This window comes from Hesperophylax consimilis, chromosome 27 (genome assembly GCF_061612785.1).
Source record: "Hesperophylax consimilis isolate HC1 chromosome 27, BYU_Hcon_1.0, whole genome shotgun sequence".
Classification (NCBI taxonomy): Eukaryota; Metazoa; Arthropoda; class Insecta; order Trichoptera; family Limnephilidae; genus Hesperophylax; species Hesperophylax consimilis.
In genome coordinates this window covers 24,444,844-24,467,407 of record NC_142862.1, presented here as the reverse complement: position 1 = coordinate 24,467,407, position 22,564 = coordinate 24,444,844, and the positions used below count along the sequence as shown (strand labels likewise).

At 35.0% G+C, this 22,564-nt stretch overlaps 1 protein-coding gene across 1 annotated transcript; it reads right to left on the bottom strand.

Annotated features, from left to right (window-relative positions):
• Nucleotides 1-65: 65 nt before the first annotated feature.
• LOC149410808 (uncharacterized) lies at nucleotides 66-16,708 on the bottom strand. The gene is made up of 8 exons (XM_089648346.1): nucleotides 16,465-16,708; nucleotides 8,588-8,716; nucleotides 7,770-7,852; nucleotides 4,634-4,883; nucleotides 3,301-3,408; nucleotides 2,691-2,845; nucleotides 1,949-2,191; nucleotides 66-407 (listed from the first exon to the last, which is right to left on the bottom strand). The coding sequence occupies exons 2-8, from the start codon at nucleotides 8,661-8,663 to the stop codon at nucleotides 171-173; spliced, it is 1,152 nt and encodes a 383-aa protein (XP_089504472.1). The 5' UTR covers nucleotides 8,664-8,716; nucleotides 16,465-16,708; the 3' UTR covers nucleotides 66-170.
• Between the last annotated feature and the right edge of the window lie 5,856 nt (nucleotides 16,709-22,564).

Here is a 22,564-nt window from a genome sequence, read left to right as displayed (position 1 = left end):
TCCCCTGGCCACCAGTATCACTACTTTATTTACAGAGGTGTATAAAGTTTTGATTATGTGGCATCGATATTTCTGATGTTACCATGCTATAATTTAAATTTATACCTTCGTCTAGTTCAAGACAGAACATTAGAGTGATCAAATCAATTAGCAAATTTTCAGATGTCAGTCTACAGGATGGTGCAAGCGGGCGCCATGCCGTGCCCGAAGGCCTCTGAGACGAACATGGGCGTGCCCGCTCCCAAACCGCCGTCTGTCTTTATATTCTCGTCTCCGCCTTCACCCTCGCCACACTCCAGGTAGCCGCCCTGGCAGTCCAGGCAGCGGCACTGATCGCTCATGCGACACACAATACCCATCTCCTTTGCCATGGCTAGATACATCTCCTTGGAGGTCTTGTTTGCAACCTGCAGAGTGAATTCAAACATTTCAATAAATTATACACGAATACAGTAAAGACTGAAGTTGGTAAAAGAAGCATAGGCCATGAGAGTGTACACATAAATATTCAATCTCCTTCCCTCCTTGCCTGAAAACGTAGAATCGAATGAACACAATACAAATTGTTCAATCTCAAGATGGAAACGGGGCAGGCGTTAAACATGCAAGACAGCGTTGTCATCATTTTGGTTTTTGGTCTAATTTCAGAATACCATTATTATAACAATAATCGTTTATTTATTGTTTTTGTGTTTAATTCGTATAACTCCGTTTAATTTTTTTTTTAAATTTAATAAAATCAAATTTAATAATATAATTATTAAGTTTTGCAAGTATTTTTTTGTTTTCGTTACTGTAACAGCTGTTTCAGCTTTCAAGGCCATTTTAAAACTGTATCAAACATTTTAAATTGGGAGGGGGTAAAATAGAATCATATTAATAAGTCATCTAAACGTGGCTAAAACCACAGTTTAAAAATGGCCTTGAAAGCCGAAACAGCTGTAACAATAACAAAAACCAAAATAATTATATTATTAAATTAAAAATAATAAAATAAAATAATAACAATCGTTTATAATTTAAATATTACTTTTCGTTTTGGATGTTTTATTGAAATTGTGGGATTGGGTAAAATGGCCTAAAAACTAAGTGCAGAAAAGCTGCAAGAGTTATTCCTCTCAGAAGACCATTTTTTGTCCATTGAAATGTAGAATTTGCTCAATAGTCCCCAAAGCTATAGCGAATTTATCGTTGGGTTTTCATGGCCAGGTAATTTGGCAAAAAATGGTTCAGAAAGTGATTCAGTTCATTCCTTTATCAGGGAAATATGTGTATATTTTTGTAGAGTATTAATTCCAATCTACAAAAGAGCATGCAATAATAGTCGATGACCTTGTTTTACAGGATGTGTAAGAGGTTTAGGTCTGATTTCCCAAATAGATGCAGCATTTGAAAATATAGCTGTGATCTTGAATAGGAGTATTTTATATTGTCTTTAGATAATTGACTATTCTTACTAAGCAGAACTCATGAATATGGTTTATACACAGAGTGAAGTGTTATCGTATCGTATCATAAAACAACCATATTATGGATTATAAAATAACCAAAGTGGACTTAATTAAAATCGTGATAAATACTATTTAAAAACGTCAATTGTTTCACGCAATTCTAAGTACGAAAGCTCTTAAAAACTTCAGCAAATAGTGTTCTGACTTTGACAACTGCTGGCAACAATCCATAAATAAACCACTCACGAGCAATCTTTGTGACAACAATAAAATACATATATGTTTCTTCCATGTGAGTTATGAGTCTAAAACCATTCCTGTCGCTAGGTAGAGCTTCGTTTCAATCGCTCTTGTATTGCTTTCTCCTACGTAAGACGCAGCTTTAGATGAAAAAAATCATCAGAACAGTATGATAGAACGCCAGTAGCGGAAGATGGTTGTATTACTGACTAAGAGCAGTTGAAACGGAACAAAATCATTAGCATGTCATGTCTCACCTCAATATATCCTTCTGGCAGAGGCTGCAGCTGCCTCAGCTTGCACTCGTACTCCTCTTGCCTCCGTTCCTCCTCGGTCTCACTCTCCCCAATCGTCTCGTACTCCGCCTCATCCAGTTCTGCTTCCATATCCTCGTGTCGGTGGTCCTCGCCGTCGGGGTCCCCGCACTGGCTCATGGCCAGCGTGGCGATACTGGACTCATCGAACTGGCGGGAGCTGGCGTCGTACGACGTTGACGGCTCCTGGAAATATTTTAAAATTTTTTTTAAATTATTTAACGTCATATTATTCAACCGATTTTAGTACAAGACTTCTTATTTTAATATTATTAACATTTGGGAAAGTAGCTATTCAAAAATGGTTTAAATTTATGAGTAAAATATATCTGAAAAATATATTTAGAAATTTCATTCAATAGCACCTTGTCATGCTATGTGGTGCTGGAACATCTGTTCTGCCGTGTGGCATCTTGAACAATTCGTGGTAACGACTACGGCGGGAGCTTTCAGGCAAGTATAAGCCGTTGCATTCTAAGAGGAATGCAATATATCAAAACTATGTATGGCAATATTGAAATTGATATGAAACACGTATTATGTCACTAATAATTGACCGAACTAGTCTGATCAAAATTGAATCGAGTCGAGAAGTAACGTTTAATGCAAGTTATTCAAATTGTGACAAATGATTCAAACATTTAGTCATTTACTTATTGGTTTGGAGGCAACAATTAAGACTTACCTGGTAATCCTGCCACATTTCGCCACCGTTCTGCGAGTCGAAGTTCTCCTTCCCCCGATTAGGCTCCTGCGAGAAGTCCGGCCACTCGTTGGCCTCCGCTGCCACAGTAGACGTCTTCTGTTGCTCGAAGTCCTCGAAGTCCTGCCAGCATTCTCCTGAAAAAAAATCGGTAAATAAAGTTGTGGTCTATGATGAAATCTGGAAACAAAAAAATATGAGATTGGGACAGGAAAATTATTTGAGAATTTTGAAAGACAAATATAAAAAAATCAAGAGACATGACTCTTGATACCCCGGAGAGTTGATCCATCGAACACTAGATCACCTAACACGGTTTGTATCCCATACTCTTATATATATTTCTCGCACTCCCCTTTCCACGGTGACGCTCGGTATGTGAGCGCCGGGATAGACAGGCACGCGTGGACGTGGTTGACCAGATACCTAACACGGTCAGTATCCCATACCTTACGCGATGTGTTTCTCGCACTCCGTGTCCCTATTCTCGGTGACTGACAGGGTTATTGTTGGACCTGGTGCGCGAGCACGAGAGAGAAAGACACGCGTGGCCGTGACTGTCAAGATACCTAACACGGTCAATATCCCATACCTTTAGCGATGTGTTTCTCGCACTCCGTGTCCCTATTCTCGGTGACTGACAGGGTTATTGTTGGACCTGGTGCGCGAGCACGAGAGAGAAAGACACGCGTGGCCGTGACTGTCAAGATACCTAACACGGTCAATATCCCATACCTTTAGCGATGTGTTTCTCGCACTCCGTGTCCCTATTCTCGGTGACTGACAGGGTTATTGTTGGACCTGGTGCGCGAGCACGAGAGAGAAAGACACGCGTGGCCGTGACTGTCAAGATACCTAACACGGTCAATATCCCATACCTTTAGCGATGTGTTTCTCGCACTCCGTGTCCCTATTCTCGGTGACTGACAGAGTTATTGTTGGACCGGGTGCGCGAGCACAAGAGAGAAAGACACGCAAGGCCGTGGATGTCAAGATACCTAACACGGTCAATATATCATACTTTTAGCGATGTATTTCTCGTACTCCGTATTCGAATCCACTGTGACTCTGACCAAGTCATTGCTTGAGAGTGTGTGCAAGGCCGGGAGAGACAGGCACGCGTGGCCGTGGATGTCAAGATACCTAACACGGTCAATATACCATACCTTTAGCGATGTGTTTCTCGCACTCCGTGTCCCTGTCCACGGTGACGCTGACCGAGTCGTTGCTGGAAAGCGTGTGCGAGCGTCGGGAGAGGCGGGCACGCGTGGCCGTTGATGTCAAGATACTTAACACAGTCAATATCCCATACCTTTAGCGATGTGTTTCTCGCACTCCGTGTCCCTGTCCACGGTGACGCTGACCGAGTCGTCGCTGGAAAGCGTGTGCGAGCGTCGGGAGAGGCGGGCACGCGTGGCCGTTTATGTCAAGATACTTAACACAGTCAATATCCCATACCTTTAGCGATGTGTTTCTCGCACTCCGTGTCCCTGTCCATGGTGACACTGACCGAGTGTCCCTGTCCACTGTTACTCTGACCGAGTCGCTGCTTGACAGTGTATGCAAGTGCCAGGAGAGACAGACACGCAAGGCCGTGACTGTCAAGATACCTAACATGGTCAATATCCCATACCTTTACCGATGTGTTTCTCGCACTCCGTGTCCCAGTCCACGGTGACGCTGACCGAGTCGTTAATGGACAGTGTGTGCGAGCGTCGAGAGAGACAGACACGCGTGGCCGTTGATGTCAAGATACTTAACACAGTCAATATCCCATAACTTTAGCGATGTGTTTCTCGCACTCCGTGTCCCTGTCCACGGTGACGCTGACAGAGTCGTTGCTGGACAGCGTGTGCGAGCGTCGGGAGAGGTGGGCACGCGTGGCCGTTGATGTCAAGATACTTAACACAGTCAATATCCCATACCTTTAGCGATGTGTTTCTCGCACTCCGTGTCCCTGTCCACGGTGACGCTGACCGAGTCGTTGCTGGACAGCGTGTGCGAGCGTCGGGAGAGGCGGGCACGCGTGGCCGTGGCGGTCAGGTTGTTAGGCGAGGAGTGGCAGCTGCTGGAGTTGATGCTGACAGAGTCAGCGCTGGCTTGGCGTGGCAGAAGGTGGTGGCGGTGCGACTTGTTGGGCGTGCGATTACTCTCGCTGAGGGCAGCGAGGCGCGTCTGCAATTGAGAATATAACACAAACATAAATGTTTTACTTAATTTTTCTTTCTATTCAGTTTACCGGTAATAAGGATACAAAAAATGATATCACACAATAATCTACCTAAATAGGACTGCGTCTTGTTTGAATTGATTTGATATTATTAAGTTCTGGAAAAATTGTGTAGATAGGTTTTGAACCAAACTAAAACTTTTGTTCGATTTTATTATGTATTGGTGTTATTTCGGGCTGTTGTAGTACATAGTGTCTTTGTTCGTGGGTGGCACATTTTAATTTTAATGTATAGCAAATAATGAGCCCTTTAACATTTTTTTGTTACTCCTACTAATAAACATGTTTTAAATTTTAAACTAGGTAATAATAAAAAAAATATTTAAACAACTATTGACCCTACATAAATGATTGTTTGCAGTTGTGTAATATGTAAAACACGTTTATTAGTAATGCCCCTTCTGTTTAAATTTGACTTAATCAATTGTCAAATGGCGTTCAATATCGAAGTAATCAGAGCAATGGGAGTACACTAATGTGTATAAATTGAAGACATACGTTTAAATATAATACAAAACAAACTCTAAACAGAATTCTTGCCTAAACAGACTATGCAACAATTACAAAGGCGTATTATCCAAAGTTGATATTATTATTTGCGAACTTACCAAATACAAGAGGTCCATAAAATAATATTTCTCTGATGGTTTGTGAATAATGTTTACGTGTCTATTGTTCATATCTCTATTATGATATGATTTATATCTACAACCTCTCTCCATCTTTTTGTTTTGTATACATCTTTCTTACAAATTTAATTTACCTATTCCATATTATGCTGTCTCAGTAGAGGTAAAGTCACAAGGAGGAAATCCATAATTGGTTTTATGTTGGCCATATAATACTTATGTAAAAATCTGATTAAATGTAAACTGTCGATTTCCCGAAAATTAATAAATAAATAAATCAATAAATATACCGAAAAAACTTTCTATAAAAGGATGTGATTTTGGGTTAGTTGTGAACATTGTATTACCACGAAATTGTCGAAAAAGCCATCATAAATAAGCTCATTATCCTCGTCTTATATAAAATGAGGAGTAATCATTTGTAATGTACGAGTATTTTTAAAGTAAGCAATGGAAACTGTGACGTAAGTGGAACGATGCGATGATGTCTGGTAGTTGACCTTTTGGATCGAAACCAGCAAAAAACCTCCTGTAAAGATATGAGGGCTGTTTTTTGTCTCTTGGTGATCTTTTCATACTTTGTATATCAACCGTTGAACATTTCATAACATTTGTCTAGATCAATACTAGCTTTAATCGGATTTTATGTTTAATGTCATAGCAGAGATTATAATATATTTTATGCGCTTGAACTTTTCTGTTTCAACATATTGTTAATATTTTTATAATGTCACTAGCTGGCGTGCACCCGGCATTGCTCGGGGACTTATAAATTATTTGGATAAAGTTTTGAGGTTATTATAAAGTAGTTTCATGAAAATCACATTGTTACTGTTAAAAAATACATTATGTCGAGTTTAATTGGACTCCGTATTTCGTTCCAGTGCAGAGATAAAGCGTTAAGATCTTCTACCGTTCAAAGCACACTCTAAACACTCCCAGAATAATAATAGTAACGAAGTAAAATAAAAATTCAACGCAATCGGATGAATGGAATAGGAACTCATACGGGACAAACATAAAAACTTTAATTTTAATATATTTATATATATATATATATAGGAAGTTTAAAAAAAAAAAAATAAAAAAAAAAATCTGAAAAATGTTTGAAAAAAAAAAGGATCCAAAAAGTCACAGGAGACCATCATTTCATTTGCATTTTTTACTCCCAATAATGTCAGAAATCACTGGAAGTAAGTCAAGTACGTATCTTAACACCCTGTATATAAGATGTCATAGTAGGGATCAAAATATATTTTATGCGCATTAACTGTTCTGTTTCAACCTTTAACTATGTCATTGGTTTCTAGAAAACTAGGTTGGTGTATAATTTTTACACGATAAACGGAATGAGGTCAACGACGTACACGTGACTGAAACAATTAATCCCTATAATGTCATCAATTTCAAACTAGCCATACCCATTAAACCAATTAATATGTTAATTTAATGAAATTACATGATTTAACCGAAATTTCTAGCAGAAGAACCATAACGATTTGGTACTTTTATAAAAATTAGTTATTGACTTAATAAAGCTAATAACGTTCCGAGTATCAAATCAAAACACGAGATTTCCAGAGTTTTTCTTTGTTTATTCTTCGAAAACAAAGAATTTCATTAATTTCCACTCCAAAGGCTATGTAGCGATTTATCCCTATAATTTCATCCAACTTAAAAATATCCATACTAATAAAACAATTTAATTATGTTAATTTAATGAAATTACATGATTTAACAGACTCATCTTGCAGAAGAACCATAAGCGATTTGGTATTTTTATTCAAATTAGTTAATGACTCAATGGATGCATCTGACTTAATGAGTATAATAATGTACCAAGTACCAAATCGAAACACGAGGCTTCCAGAGTTGTTCTCTGTTTATTCGTAGAAAACAAACTATTTTATTCATTCTTCAGTCTATATAGGCTACTTAAAATCAGGATCGTTGATATTTTCATTTAATCCATTTAAGTTTTTTAACTACAAATTTATAAGGTTTTGTGTTACACGCAACCTCCTTGACAGGGCAGCATACTCACTGAGTCATTTCGGTACCGAAAAAGCCGAAACAAACCGATCCTATGTTCCTCTTCCTGCATTTAGCGCCCTTCAGATGGAAAACGATTCAAATGAGCAAATTGAATAAAGCTAGACCAATACGTAATCTAACATCAAATCAATCATCACCATTAATTACCTCTTCAAGCACATGTTGGTATGATGGCGGGGGACTAGATGGGACAGAGTTAGGTCCGGCGTGGTTCATGTAACCCGACATCCCTAGAACAAAGAAGTAAACATCATTATTACAGATCGTGAAAACTTCTTTATTTCTACAAAAATGACAGTTAGGAAAACGTTGAAGAAGTTGATTCATTGAAAAATTGATTCATTTATTCGTTGACTCATTACTTCATTAATTAATTAACTAATTGATTCATCAATTCTTTGATATATTGATTAACTGATTATTTAATTCATTGATCCATTGATTCATAGATTCTTTGATTCTTTAATTCCTTGATTCATCGATCCGAAGATACTTTGATTCATGGATTCATTGACTCATTGATTCATTCATTCAATAAAGCATTAATTAATTAATTCTATGATTCTTTGGTTCTTTTATTCATTGATTCTATGATTCTCAATTATTGGATTCTTTGTTCTATGATTCTATTTATTTATTGTTGTAAATTTGATACAGAAAACTTATAAGCAACAAATTAAGCCAAATAATATAATAAGATATTGGATGTGTCCACAAAACATGTAATAAAATGAAGTACAACGTACATCAATGATAAGCTGCAATGCAGGCTTGAATACATTATGGACTGGTAAACACTAGTTTCTGACAAGGCAGTGCCTGTTCTAAGAAACTAATTCCTGAATATGATTGCTTCATTCTTTAATTTTTAATTCATTAATTTTTTAATTGCTTCCTTAATACATTAGGGGTGCTACAAAGAGCTCAATTGTCTCCGGATGATAATGTTGATAAAAAGAAGTCACCGTTCGAGTTGTCCCCGGGCGTGGTAAGCAGGTTCTCCGCGGAGGAGTTAGGATCGTGCGAGCGCTCGCCCGACATCCTGAAGCGGTGAGGAAGCTTGAAGGGTGCCACGGCTGCTCGTGGAGATCGTCCTGGAAACATCAATTCACTCAATTAGAATGGCATAACAATACACAAACTGTTTCAGGTAATTGGGGGGTCCTGACCAGAAGTGGCTGCCAAAATCAACAGTGGAAGACTGGAATCAAAAATGGTTTAAACATGAGATTTAAGACGGGTTGTTTCATAGAAGTCCTATTCAAGTTCTGTTATTATATCATTATAGGCCAGTTACTTGACAGAACTGAAATAATAACAGAACCTGAAAAGAACTTTTAAAGAACTTGAAATTTGAAAAATTGTTCATTTATTTATTGTTGTTAAGTTTAATTTGTAGAACTCCATTTTAATTTTTATTTTTTATATATGCAATAAAATTGTTATAATAGGTTATATTGGGTATATAAAAACAGTTTATTTTTAAACAAGTTCTGCTGTGTAATTATTATTACGCGTGACAGCTGTTTCGCCTTCTGAAGGCATTATCAAACTGTCACGCGTTATAATAATTACACAGCAGAACTTGTTTAAAAATAAACTGTTTTTATAAACCCAATAACAATATTATTGAATATATAAAAAAAAAAAAAAATTGTTCAAATTTTCTGAAACAACCCGTCTATTGTAAAGTATTATAATTATGGTCAAAAATAATCTACGATTTATTTATTGACAAGATATGTGATGGATAAGAAAGTAGAAAGGGATAGATCTATTTGAAGTTAATTATGTTTTCAGGGTAATTAATGTTGGATTAGTTACTCTATTTGCAAATTAGCTTTCATTCGTGTGTGTTGATTTTGTGGTGCATGTAAATACGGAAATTTTGATTATAATTCGTATTGCTCGTGTTTGAGTTGAGGTGGAAATGTTGTGAAACTTGCGTTTAGGGTACGTTTAAATGACATGAAATTATTGGCAGTTTTTCATACTAAAAAATGTCAGTTTTTATCATTTATACGAAACGATATCGGCTTTCTTGTCGTTCAAAGTAAACAATTTGGGTATTTTATTGTTCACACGATACGATACATTCTTTTTGTCACTCACATTAAGCGAAATCGGTATCTTTTGTCGCTGTTAACACCAAACAATTTAGATATGTCTGTTTGTCGTTTCCACAAAACGACATCCGTTTTTGACGATTACACTAAATTAGTTGATCTTTTTGTCATTCAAACGAAACGATATTTGTTTTTTTTTTTGAGTACAAACAAACCGCTACCGGTCTTTTGATGTTTACAAAAACGATATGGGAATTTTCGTCGTTTATACTTTTCTAGGTGTATACAAAACGAGACTGGTATTTTTTTAACTAACACGAAATTATATCAATATTTCTATCGTTCACAAAAACAACACCAGTCGTTTGGGAAAAGTGTTGAATGCTCTATGCCACTCTCTACTGGAATATGGAATAATAGAATGGGGCTCAGCATCATCAAACCATATTAAACTACTAAAGAAACTTCATCAGGAGCACAAGTATACTCCTGATGAAGTGAACTTGGTTCATGAAACATGTTGAGATTTTGTATCGAAATAAAGTGATGTAAACAAAATTATTTGTGTTTTAATAAAAAATAAATAATGCCATACTAAAGAAAACTCAAAATTGGATCATAAAGACCATATTAAAGCTTCCCGTAAGGACGCCAACTACTGATATTTTTAATCTGTTTGATGTTCCAAGTTTACAAAAAATCTATGCTTAAAATATTCTAGTTCATCACTTAAAAAATAAACCAGAGGCAAACCCCTCTCACGATCATAAAACCAGAGCCAAGCAAACAGACATGCTAAATATTCCTAAATGTAATTCTACCTTTGGACAAAGAAACTCTGAATTTTTAGCAATTAAATTATATAATAAACTCCCTCTCAACATCAAACAAAAGAATACGAAAAATAACCACATTAAGGACATCAAATCTTGGCTTAAGGAAATATCGGAAGAAGAACTAGCTAATATATTTAAAACATCATCTTAGTTGCTGAAAACGTATACTAACATATAAAGTCCCCCTCAGCACAGGATCTCCTAGTGAGGAGGACTTCAACGATCTGTTTTAATTTTATATATATATTTTATTTCATGTGCCATACAAAAATGTACCTAATTATTTAAAAAAGTAACTAAATAAAAAAATAAAAAAAGTAAATAAATGTGTTAAAATAACAATGTAAATTTTCGTTTGTTTCATTTGAAATCTCAGAAAGTTATTCACCGTTTGGTAAGTTTTTAGATTTTCACCGCCAAAAGCATTTTTGTTGTTTGTTTTTGGGGTGTTATGCCGTGTTGCGCTAACTCCTTCTTTAGCCGACGTTTCGGACAGCGTTGCAGTGTCCATCATCAGGGCAGATCCGGTAGATCCGAAGATGTGTAAATTTTGGCTGTCGAGTTTGTGCTTATTTATTTGTGGCCTGGGCCCGTCCAAGTGCGAAATGCCAACGGAAGTGGCATTTCGCATTTCGGAAGTGGCAATTAGGCTAACATAAATACTGTGCTTTCAGAATTCGCCACAAGATGTCGCCACTTCCGTTGGCATTTCGCACTTGGACGGGCCCAGGCCACAAATAAATAAGCACAAACTCGACAACCAAAATTTACACATCTTCGGATCTACCGGATCTGCCCTGATGATGGACACTGCAACGCTGTCCGAAACGTCGGCTAAAGAAGGAGTTAGCGCAACACGGCATAACACCCCAAAAACAAACAACAAAAATTCTTCACCGTTTGCTTTGAAATTTTGACACAACTTTGTATTTGAATACATGTGTTTTTAGATCACCGGATAAATCATCAAAATGATAATTCATCACATCTTTAAAAAGTTATATAAAGTCATAGAAAGTGATGAATCAAAAACTTTATTAACTGGGTTAAGTAGGTTAGGTTAGATTTTTTTTTTTTCATCTTTCTAATGACTTTATATCACTTTTTAAAGGTGTGTTGAATTTTAACTGTGTTGAGTTATCATGGAACCGTGTTTTATATACAACCTACATTTTATAAATTTCATATGTGACAGGTAAAATCATGTTTTGGACGTAAGAGCAACATGCTCTACTGGTTCTCCACCTGCATAGACAGACGTCACAGCAACCCGTGGCGGGGTACAGCTAGTTATATTTAGGAATAAGACTGATTTGAATTACAACAATATTTGCGGTTCCGAAATGACAACATAAAAATTCTCTTATCATATTCTTGTATCATAAAATTTGTGATATTGATGTGATTTCATTAAATTTTTACATATCCTTACACCATATAATTATTATAATAAATCACAATTTGATATCTATATGATTACAAATATTATCAATCCCTCGCGCCTTAGACATATTCTGTCAGAAGGTCAGAGTATTTGCGCTCTGCATTAAAATCCAAACAAATGGATTATTTCGATATTTTTAAAACTGTTTTTTTTTAAACTTTCAAATTTTATTATAAGACATAAACAATTTCAATATGGAGGCGGGTTTGGTACCGCCGCCCCAGGAACCATTAATTTAACCCAAAATCTCTTCCATAGGTCACCCCAAGTGGTTGGCTTAGTTTAATGATTTAGCAGGAGTGCCCGGGTTCATGGGGTGAGGTGTGTTCAGGATGCGCGTGCCCAACAGGGAGAGGCTGGTTTGGGAAGTCCTTTTGACCTCTCTAACTAGTCTCTCGACTCATCGCCTTGCGCCGCAGTAAACCCATTGGTTTCATAAAGTAACACATTTTAAATCTCCTGCGGTTAACTTCGAGATTTATTTATTTATTTCATTTAAACGCCCATAGGGCTTTTACACACAATGCAATTTTTTTTAAATACAATAAAAATAAAAAGTTTATATAATTTATAAGAATATACAGATTAAATAAAATATAAAATTTAACAATGCATAGGTAAGCAAAATATATATAATATGGAATATAAGAGTTTACGAAACGTAGGTAACATGGAATTTAGGTAAGATAAATAAAAATAGATGATATGCCAATATTCTACAAATCAATTGAATAAAAAAAGTGTGAAATTGTTATTCACTTTAGCCTATAAACTATGTAACATAATTAACAATCTCTATTACGCAATATTAGGATAAGAATCGACAAAAGCTCTAATGGAAAAAGATTTATATCAATGTAAACATTCCATTAAGCTGAGTTTAAATTTTGACACTGATTAGCAGCGGTAAACATCGATTGAACTATACTTATTACCAAATCTGTGTAATCTTTGAATAGGCGAGTTTACGAAATAATTGTTCGCAGATTTCGGAACTTTAAACAAGGCGTTCAGTCGAGTGTCACGTGTAGGTACTGGTTAGGAAACAACGCTTGTTAAATCAATGGCAAAATTTGAATATAAAGAATGATGTTTTAGCTTTCTGATACCATTTAGATCATATTCCTCACCACGACAGTAAGGGAGAAAACGAACTCTACGAGACCATATGAATTGTTTCCAAAAGTGAATAAATTAGCCCGAAGGGTTAATGATCCATACAGAGGCCATGTAATTTTAGTTACATTAGTTTTAGGAATAATTCTCTTTTGATAAACCAAGTATAGGCTGTTTTTACGATGGTTGCGTGCTAACAACAGAAGCATCCACTCTCCATAAATAATTGATCGATTATTTTTAATTAAAGTTTCTTGCTGGAAGGTGTTTTCATTTACTGAAAGCAATTTCATGATTGAAAATCCTCTTTTTAAGCAGCACATCAGATTCAAATTCAAATTAAAAAAGATATAAGTAATAAGTATAAGTACAAAAGGCAATAGCTTAAACGGCGTTTATTTATAGACCTGACAAGTACTCTAGTTTTTGTGAATTGGGTTAGCTATAAGAAAAAGGATGAACGCTCAAGCTGTACCCATTATACTGTGTTTATTTTTTACAATATATATATCATATAATGGTGTCGAGATGCACTGATTCAGTGCCTAGATATATTGATTAACTTGATGGCAATTGGGTTAGCTGTAAGAAATAGGATGTACACTTAAGCTATACGCTTTGTATTTTGTTTATTTATAGACCTGACAAGTACTCTAATTCTTGTGAATTGGATTAGCTGTAAGAGATAAGATTTACGCTTAAGCTATACCCTTTGTACTGTGTTTATTTATAGAACTGACAAGTACTCTAGTTCTTGTGAATTGGGTTAGCTGTAAGAAATAGGATGTACGCTTAAGCTATACCCATTATACTGTGTTTTTGTTTTACAATATATATATCTTGGCACGATCAAGTTCAACAGTATATCTTTATCTAAGCACGATCGATTGAATCAGTATATCTGAGCACGGTCAAATGAAGCAGTGTATCTAGGAACGATCAAGTGAAGAAGTATATCTAGGCACGCTCAGATGAATCAGTAGATCAAGCCATGATCAAGTTAATCAATATATCTACGCGCTATCAAGTGAATCAGTGCATCTTGGCAATATTAAATGAATAAGTATATCTTGGTACGATCAAGTTAATCAGTATATCTATATCTAAGAACGATCAAGTGAAACAATATATCCAGACACGATCAAGTGAATCGGAAAACCTTTTATAATTGTTATGTATCAACACACTTTATTTAATTTATTGATGACATAGGTAATAGAAACAAGGGAGATGGTCATGAACTATATATTAAACCGCTCGCACTAAAGTCTTGCAAAAATTGTTCACCCATACACACACAAAACATAATCATAATTGATAAACCGCTTTAATTTGTCGCGCAGTTTGGTCGTTGCTCAGCCGGCGAGCTTCTATGCCATATCATATTAATTTATTTCTATTATCTACGGTTAAAGTGCATAATGGTGGGAGAGTTTTGGCATTCACATTTGGCGACTATAACTGCTGGGAAAATATCTGTTTTGGCAGGAGAATTCAACTGCAGTGGAGATACTGTCAGTACCTGTTTATTTTATAACCCAGTGAAGTGAATCTTAACATTAAATGCTTAAAAGTTCAATGACCAAATTCAATACACGTGCGTAAAAATAATCTGTGAAACTCAATAAAATAATAAATAAAGTCAGCCTTATTTTTTTTAATGATAAGACGTGGGTTTTTATGCATAGCACAAAAGATAACAAATAATTATAAGCAATAATTAGTCGCCTCAAATATCCATACAAATTGAAAATATCTCTCGAATAACAATAAATACCACCGACGAGAATTGAACCCGCACCTTCTGAAATAAAGTTGGTTGTTTACAGGTGAAAAAATATAATAAGCAGTAATTGTTGATTGAAGTACTAGTACATATTGAATTATTTGGCGTGTTGGAAATAAGCCGACGTAGCTCAGTGGTCCAGAGCACCTGACCGGACATCAGAAGGTGCGGGTTCAATTCCTGTTTTTTTTTTAATACAATATATTTTAATTAATAAATATATTTATTTTTTTGGAAATTACTGATTTTTTGGATATTAACTTTTCTCTACAGGGATTAGAGTCAATTGGGCTAACAACTGAGCCAAAGCCCAATTGGATACGACAGACATTTATTTCGTGTATTAACTGCTGTAATATAATCCAATTTCAGAAAAATGCGCATATGTCCGTTAGTAGAAAGCATTGTCACCGACAACGAGACTATCTGTGAGTTTCAGCTTGATTGGATCTCGGGAAGCGTCAAAACTCAACATAAAATATCCAGAAAGGTTTATTTTTAATAAACTCCCAATACATAATTTGTAATAAACTATCGTGTCGTTATTTGTTAAAACAACATTTGTAATAAACTCTCAATACATTATTTGTTAAAACAGCATTTGTAATAAACTCTCAATACATTATTTGTTAAAACAACATTTGTAATAAACTCTCAATACATTATTTGTTAAAACAGCATTTGTAATAAACTCTCAATACATTATTTGTTAAAACACTATTTGTAATAAACTCTCAATACATTATTTGTTAAAACAGCATTTGTAATAAACTCTCAATACATTATTTGTTAAAACACTATTTGTAATAAACTCTTAATACATTATTTGTTAAAAAAATATTTGTAATAAACTCTCAATACATTATTTGTTAAAACAATATTTGTAATAAACTCTCAATACATTATTTGTTTAAACTACATTTGTAATAAACTGTTAATACATTATTTGTTCCTATATTGTCCATTCACAAATATATAAAATTTTATAATGAAACGGCGTTTAAATGTGAAGTGGGCCCGCTTAAATGAAACAACCGTCGCTAAAATATATATGAAGATAAATATTGTACACAGTATTTTTTAAAATGTATGTTTACGTGCTATGTAAATTGCCTATGTGGAAGGCGCACTTTTTCAGTAAACAAAATGCATTAGTATAATTGACGTAAAAATACCACTTAGGAGCAAAAAAAGGTAATTTTAAAGAAAATGGTATAATATGTATATATTTAGACGTTTTGTATCAAATAAATAGATAATTTATTTAAAAAGTGCATTAAAATGTATGGGATAAAACTAGGTTCATGCAAAATGAAACCTTTCGTAATGTTTACGTAAGAATTATTGGTAACTCTAAAAGCATTTTTAGGTACCATAAAAACTACATAATTTGTTATTTAAAACAAGAACAGTGCATTTTTGTCAGTATTTTGTGAATTTCCACGAAAAAACGTGAAAATTGAAACATTTTAGACACTAAAAGTTAACATCATTCTTCACGTTAAATTAAAAAAAACATTTTCAAGAACAGGGTTTTTGTAATTGTCTTTGCAAAATATGCGTTTTATTAAATATATTTTTATATTTGACATACCTTCGGTAAAAACAACTGCAAAGCTCTTCAAAATGGGTTTTCCTTTCAACCTTCAATATGTTTACATGGCACTGCGACGCATTTATAGATGCACAGAGCCGACCGAAATTTTCCAACCAAACAACACGAAAATAAACAGAAATTAAAGCGAAAACGTTTTTCGAACCGATCCAAACGAATTGTTTTTGATTATTTTCCGAGATATGTCCGAAATTTAGTGTTTTAAAGACGATTTCAGCGACTGTGATTACATTGTTGACAGCGCGCAATGACAGCCGGCCATTTGCAATTTAGGACGTCTTCTTCTTCTAATCCGAACATGCAGCCTTCAAGGGGGTGGATAGGGATGTGCCGGAACGCCGTGCAAATCGATATTTTGTATAACGTGAAAGTTCTGGCTGGTTTTTAGACTTCACTTTTACGTCGGTGCGGTGATTTTTCAGATATTTTTATACGGTATAGAAACATGAACACTTAGAGCCAGCGAAAGAAAGCCAGATAGATTCCCTCGAAATATGGTGCTTGAGAAAAATGCTCAGGACTGCCAGATGAAAACGTGTCCATTCTGGAAGAGCTAGGTATCCACACTAGACTTTCATATATATGTTTGCCAAACTGAGGACTCCAACATGGAGAAACCCATAGTCACTGGCAAAATGTTTGGCAGGACAAGCAGAAGAAGGTCACCAATACGCTTGAGTGATCTGGCGTCCGGTATATCACTGGCGTCTGTATATTACTGGCGTCCGGTATATCAATGAGGCCTGAGGAAATTAATTTCCCTCCAGGGCCTATGTCATCTTTGGGGATGCTGCGTAAAGGTTTTTTTAAGGGAAGTAAGAAGAGGAAGGGCAGGTATGAGGGATAGGTAGGAATCTAGGGATCAGTATGTTCAGAAATGACGTACGTATGCAGCGCAAGGCGATGGGTCAAGAGATATCAGTTGGAGAAGTCAAAGGGTCTCCCTAAAACAACCCCAATCTGGCACGCCACGTAGCTGGCGGGTAGAGGTCCTTACTTACCCGATGAACCCAGGTACCACCGCTAAGTCATCAAACGTAGCGAACCACTTGGGAGTGACCTATGGCAGAGGTGTTGGATATCTAATAAATGGTTCCCGGGGTGGCGGTAGCCAAACCCGTCTGCCAAATTAAATGCTACACGGAGAAAAATGACTATTAATAAATAATTAAGAATCTCTTCAAAATATTAATAATTCCGATTAAAAACGGGATTGCATGCCTTACGAATGAATTAAAAGGTTTTCTGATAAAATTTTATAAATTACGAATATATTATCGTGATGTCGGAATACGTGTTCCCATATTTTTGTATTACAACGAAAAAATTTTAATATGAAAGCAAATCGATAATTTTTTTTAAAGTTGATGTTTTATTAATAAGCCCGTCAGTTTATCCGTGTTTTCCGAGGTTTCTCTCACTGAGACAGTACTGAAAGTATGCCACAAATACCCTGCAATATCATGAAATTTACACAGCTTTTTATGTCCATAATTTCTAGGGTAATAGACATAGTTTCCGCTCGTAGTGATATTATCATAATTTCCCACGAATCTTTCATAAATCCGCTTAGCAATAAAAACAATAACAAAATAAAATTTTCCCATTCTATAAAGTATTTTTTGGCTTAAGCCCCCGCTTACCCAATTTCTACCAATTTGTAACAAATTTCTTTCTCGCTAACAATATTTTTTTAGTTTTTAAGTTCCAAAAAAATATATGATTTTTTAAAAGATAAAATCAATATATTTTGTTTAGTAAAACACGTTGTGTTCTGTTATTTAATATGTTATATACATGAAAAATTTACAATGTATCTTTAAATGCGAGAGATTGTTGCACTATTTCAAACGAATCGTGTTTTACTAAATATTTTCACCATTTTCGCTTAATTATTAACGTTTTTTAATATCAACCAATTAAGGCGATGCACTACGTCGTGTAATATTTTAAATTTAGCCGTTATCAATAACAACCGTTACGTAGATGGCGATAAGGTTTAAATTCCCGCTTAACGCCATCCGCCTGTTTTGTTTTATGCAAGAAAAAAACATGGCCAAAAAATGCCTTTTATTTTATCTTGTGGATTGCCAGGCAAAAATATTTAATTTTTTTTCGATCATTTTATAAATAACTTAATTTGCCACATTATACAATAAAATCATAACCGAAAATGGGTTTGTAAGTAGGAGATTTTGAACTTTAAAGCAGTTTTCATAGGCCTTATACATTATTTTTTTCTGGGCTTATAAAAAGACTTATCTAAAAAATACTCGATAATTTCAAAGGCCAGAATGTATTCTACTCGCACTATTTAATTAAAGCATCTGAAACATTTCTAGGTGACCAAATTTTCAAACCAAAAACACATGATTTTGCATTACTACGTATGGCATCGCCTTAACTCCAACATTCGTATTTACATACCTCCCTTTCAAATTATCTTTGAACGCTTACTACGGGGTCTTAAACACATTAATAACTACGAGTACGATGTAAATAATTTTTTTTCTTAAAATTGCTAAGCTAAAGCTTGACTTGGAAAATATTATTATAAACTTTAACAATTATCAAAATTTAATTATACCGAAAATCCAACAAACATAAAATCACTTTGTCTTGCTTCAAAAGTTAGTTATTTAAGTATATCAGCTAAAGAAAAGCTATCGATATTCATACATCCGAAGGGCAATTACTCCATCTCTAGTAGTAAACAAGTCCATCAAAATTTTTCATTGAAAATTTTCTAATAATTGTGACACAATTAAAAATACCATTTAAAAATACTGCAAACATATTAATAAATCTTAAAACGATTTTAAAACATAAAAATACAGTATAATTTAGCTGTAGAATATATTAAGTGTTCTCTTTGATTCGTTATTTTCATGTTTGTATTTTCCGAATGAAAATGTGAGTATTTAGTTCGGTGTTTGGCCGCTAGAGCGCCCAGCCAGTCCGCTGGCGCCGCTGCTATCGAGTTTTCTTCACGCTTTCTAAACACATTTAGGGTTGACAAAATGCATTTTATCATTATTTCATTGCTTGTGCTTTTTATGCACGGTAAAATAACGGCATTTGAAATGGAGATGGTGATTAAAATGGCTTAGCTGTCTTAAATGACTTGATCTGAACAGCCAGATTCTTCTTAATTTTCCTCTTCCTCCAGCCTCACAACAGGTCAAAATATGATCTCGTTTGTTATAGGCAGGTGGTATTCGCGCTGTTATCACATAAATTCCTAGGAAGCGGTATAAACAATAAAATGGTGAGGTTTGGTGACATGCTGTTTGCGCTTGGCATTTCAGGGTCAACGCCTAAATTTTCAGCTTGGAATGTCATTTCTAGCATACATATTATTAAAAACATGTTAATTAAAAAGTTAAAAAAGAACAAAAAAATAAGACGCCAATGCAATTTCATTGATATTAGTTTTTTTAAAACAGAAAAACAACTCAAAAAAGAGAACCGAAACATAGACAAAACCGGGTAAAATTATTAAAAAACATTTTTTTTTTACGCTAATGTTTTTCTAATACCACGGTGATATTGAGAAAATGGCTATTATTTATTTGTATATAGTTCATCTCTCCATGATTTTTAAGTAATATTATTTCATTGAATCAAACTACTTGGTTTCATCACTAGAATCACTTCGGACTTCAAAAACGTAAATACCCTTAGAACTCTTTACTGCTCCTTGGTTCGCCCCCATCTTGAATATGCTTGTGTTATCTGGTCTCCTTTTTATGCTGTCCACAGTCGACGCATTGAATCTGTTCAACATCGGTTCTTAAGATGGATTGCTAGGAGGCTAGGATTAGAAAAAGGCAAATGTTCATATGATGAAATTGAACTAACTCTAAACCTCTCTCCTTTGGAAGTCCGTCGGGAAAGAAATGACCTCATTTGCTTCTTAAAAATTATAAATGTTATTATTGATTCACCTACTCTACTGCAACTCATTCCCTTCAATATCCCCTCGCACAGACTCAGAAATAATGAACTGCTCTTCCTCAACCATCATTCGACAAATTATGGATATTATTCACCATTGTCCAGAATGTGTAGACTGGTCAACACAAGTCAAAACCTTAACTTTTTTGGGATAAGTCTGAATGATTTTTGCCGGTCGCTAAACAAGTGACGGAATATTATAAGTGTCCCGTGGTCCTGACCCACGGCGTAATCTTGACTTGATTCGACTTGTCATTTTATTTTCTTATATTATATCTGCCTTATGTCTTTGCTTTCATGTACCTTTGTCTACTCCTGTATTTTTCATTTTATTGTATTCGTGTTATTATTTTGTAATTTGGACGATGTCCGTTAATAAATAAATAAATACTAACAAATCTAATTGAGACATAAAACATATATCAAATAAAAAGATAACGGTCTCAACTGGTAATCAAGGATATATTAAATTGATGTGTATAACCTTCATTTTTTTTTTAAATTTTGGTCAACCCTGTCGATCTCGCGCTTGCGCAAAGTCATGCAGGAACCGCCCCCTTTCAGAAAAGTAACTTATTATGATTTTTTATGACCGTTCACTTAAGTGACTTAGCGTATGCGCACGTAAAGAAGGTACTATACGGCACACAGCTTTATAATAATTAGTCGTGTATCATCTGGCAACTATGGGATATAAGTCTATAAAATCACTGCTAAACGAAGGAACGTTAATATTGAATTATCCTATAAAAAGATTGTTTATTTAATGATTTGACGATCTCAGTGGCAGAGTGGTATATATTATTAATGAATTTTAAGTACAAATGGTTGATTGATTGTAACTAACATACAATTACATTATTACACCTTGTTTTTTAAAATTAATATGGCTCCTACAATCCATCTTGAATCTATTAATTGGTGCAGACTTAATAGTTAAATGGAGCTATATAAATTAAACAAGTATTATTATTATTATTATATTGCATTCCTTTGTATAGTCAACAGTTTTGTGTATTGGATTTGTCCTTTTTTGGTAGTCTAAGTTCACTGCACGTTCTTATGTTATGTCTATGAATGTATGGTATATAACTTTGTTTGAAAAGTATTTTGGTATAATATGTTGGTAATGACGGCCTCCATTAGCTAGCCAGAGGTCACGAGTTCAAATCTCAGCGTGGGCGAATATATTTTATTCTTTAATTTATATTATTTCACAATTTACTCATTTAAATAATGTATAGTATATTTGAGACACGTTCCAGAGTGGAAGATACTCTCAGTATCGCCACGGTGTAAGACCACCATTCCACTTTCACCACTTTCACCACTTTCCCACCTTCCTCTACCCCATCATCTTCCCCTCCCTATACTACCTTCAGCATCAAAACTTACCCCAATCAGGGATTCCATGGTCTCACTCGCTCCAGACGATAGGGAAAAGTTGGGACTCTTGTGCAGGTTCACATTTAACAAAAAGGTTTTTATTATTTTATGTATAAATATCATCGCATTCTAGGTCAGCATATGTTTCACTGTTAGCCAATTTAGTTACTTTATTTATTATTAGTATAAAGAATGCGAATATAACCTTTTAATACCATTTATGTGGAGATTTTTCAAATGTAATAATAATATTGATGATATTTGTCAAAATCACCTCAAGAGCGCTGTAAATATTTTTAAAAGCTATTTATCCACAATTTATTTGTTTTTTTTTTTACTTAGTTCTTCAAATTATTTTCCTCAGGGCCTGTGTCATTTTTGGGGATGCTGTGTGGAGGATTTTTATGGAAAAGAAGTAGGGGAAGTTTTTTGGTGACCTAGACAGATCTTACCATATTGACCGGGCATCTCTGCCAAGTCACCAAACGTGTGAACCTTTTGCGGGTGACCTATGGAAAAGGTGTTAGTAATCCAATGATTTGTTCCCGGGGCGGCGGTACACAAAACCGCATCCCAAATTCTAAAGAATTAAATAGAAAACACTCTTTCACTCAGTCAAACTTGTTCTGAAATGGAAGAAGTGATACTCGCTGTGAAAATTTAACTCATTTCATTCGACTGCTAACAAAGCGTCCTACCTATCTGGCTATCTGGCTATCGGCAAGAAGTGATACTC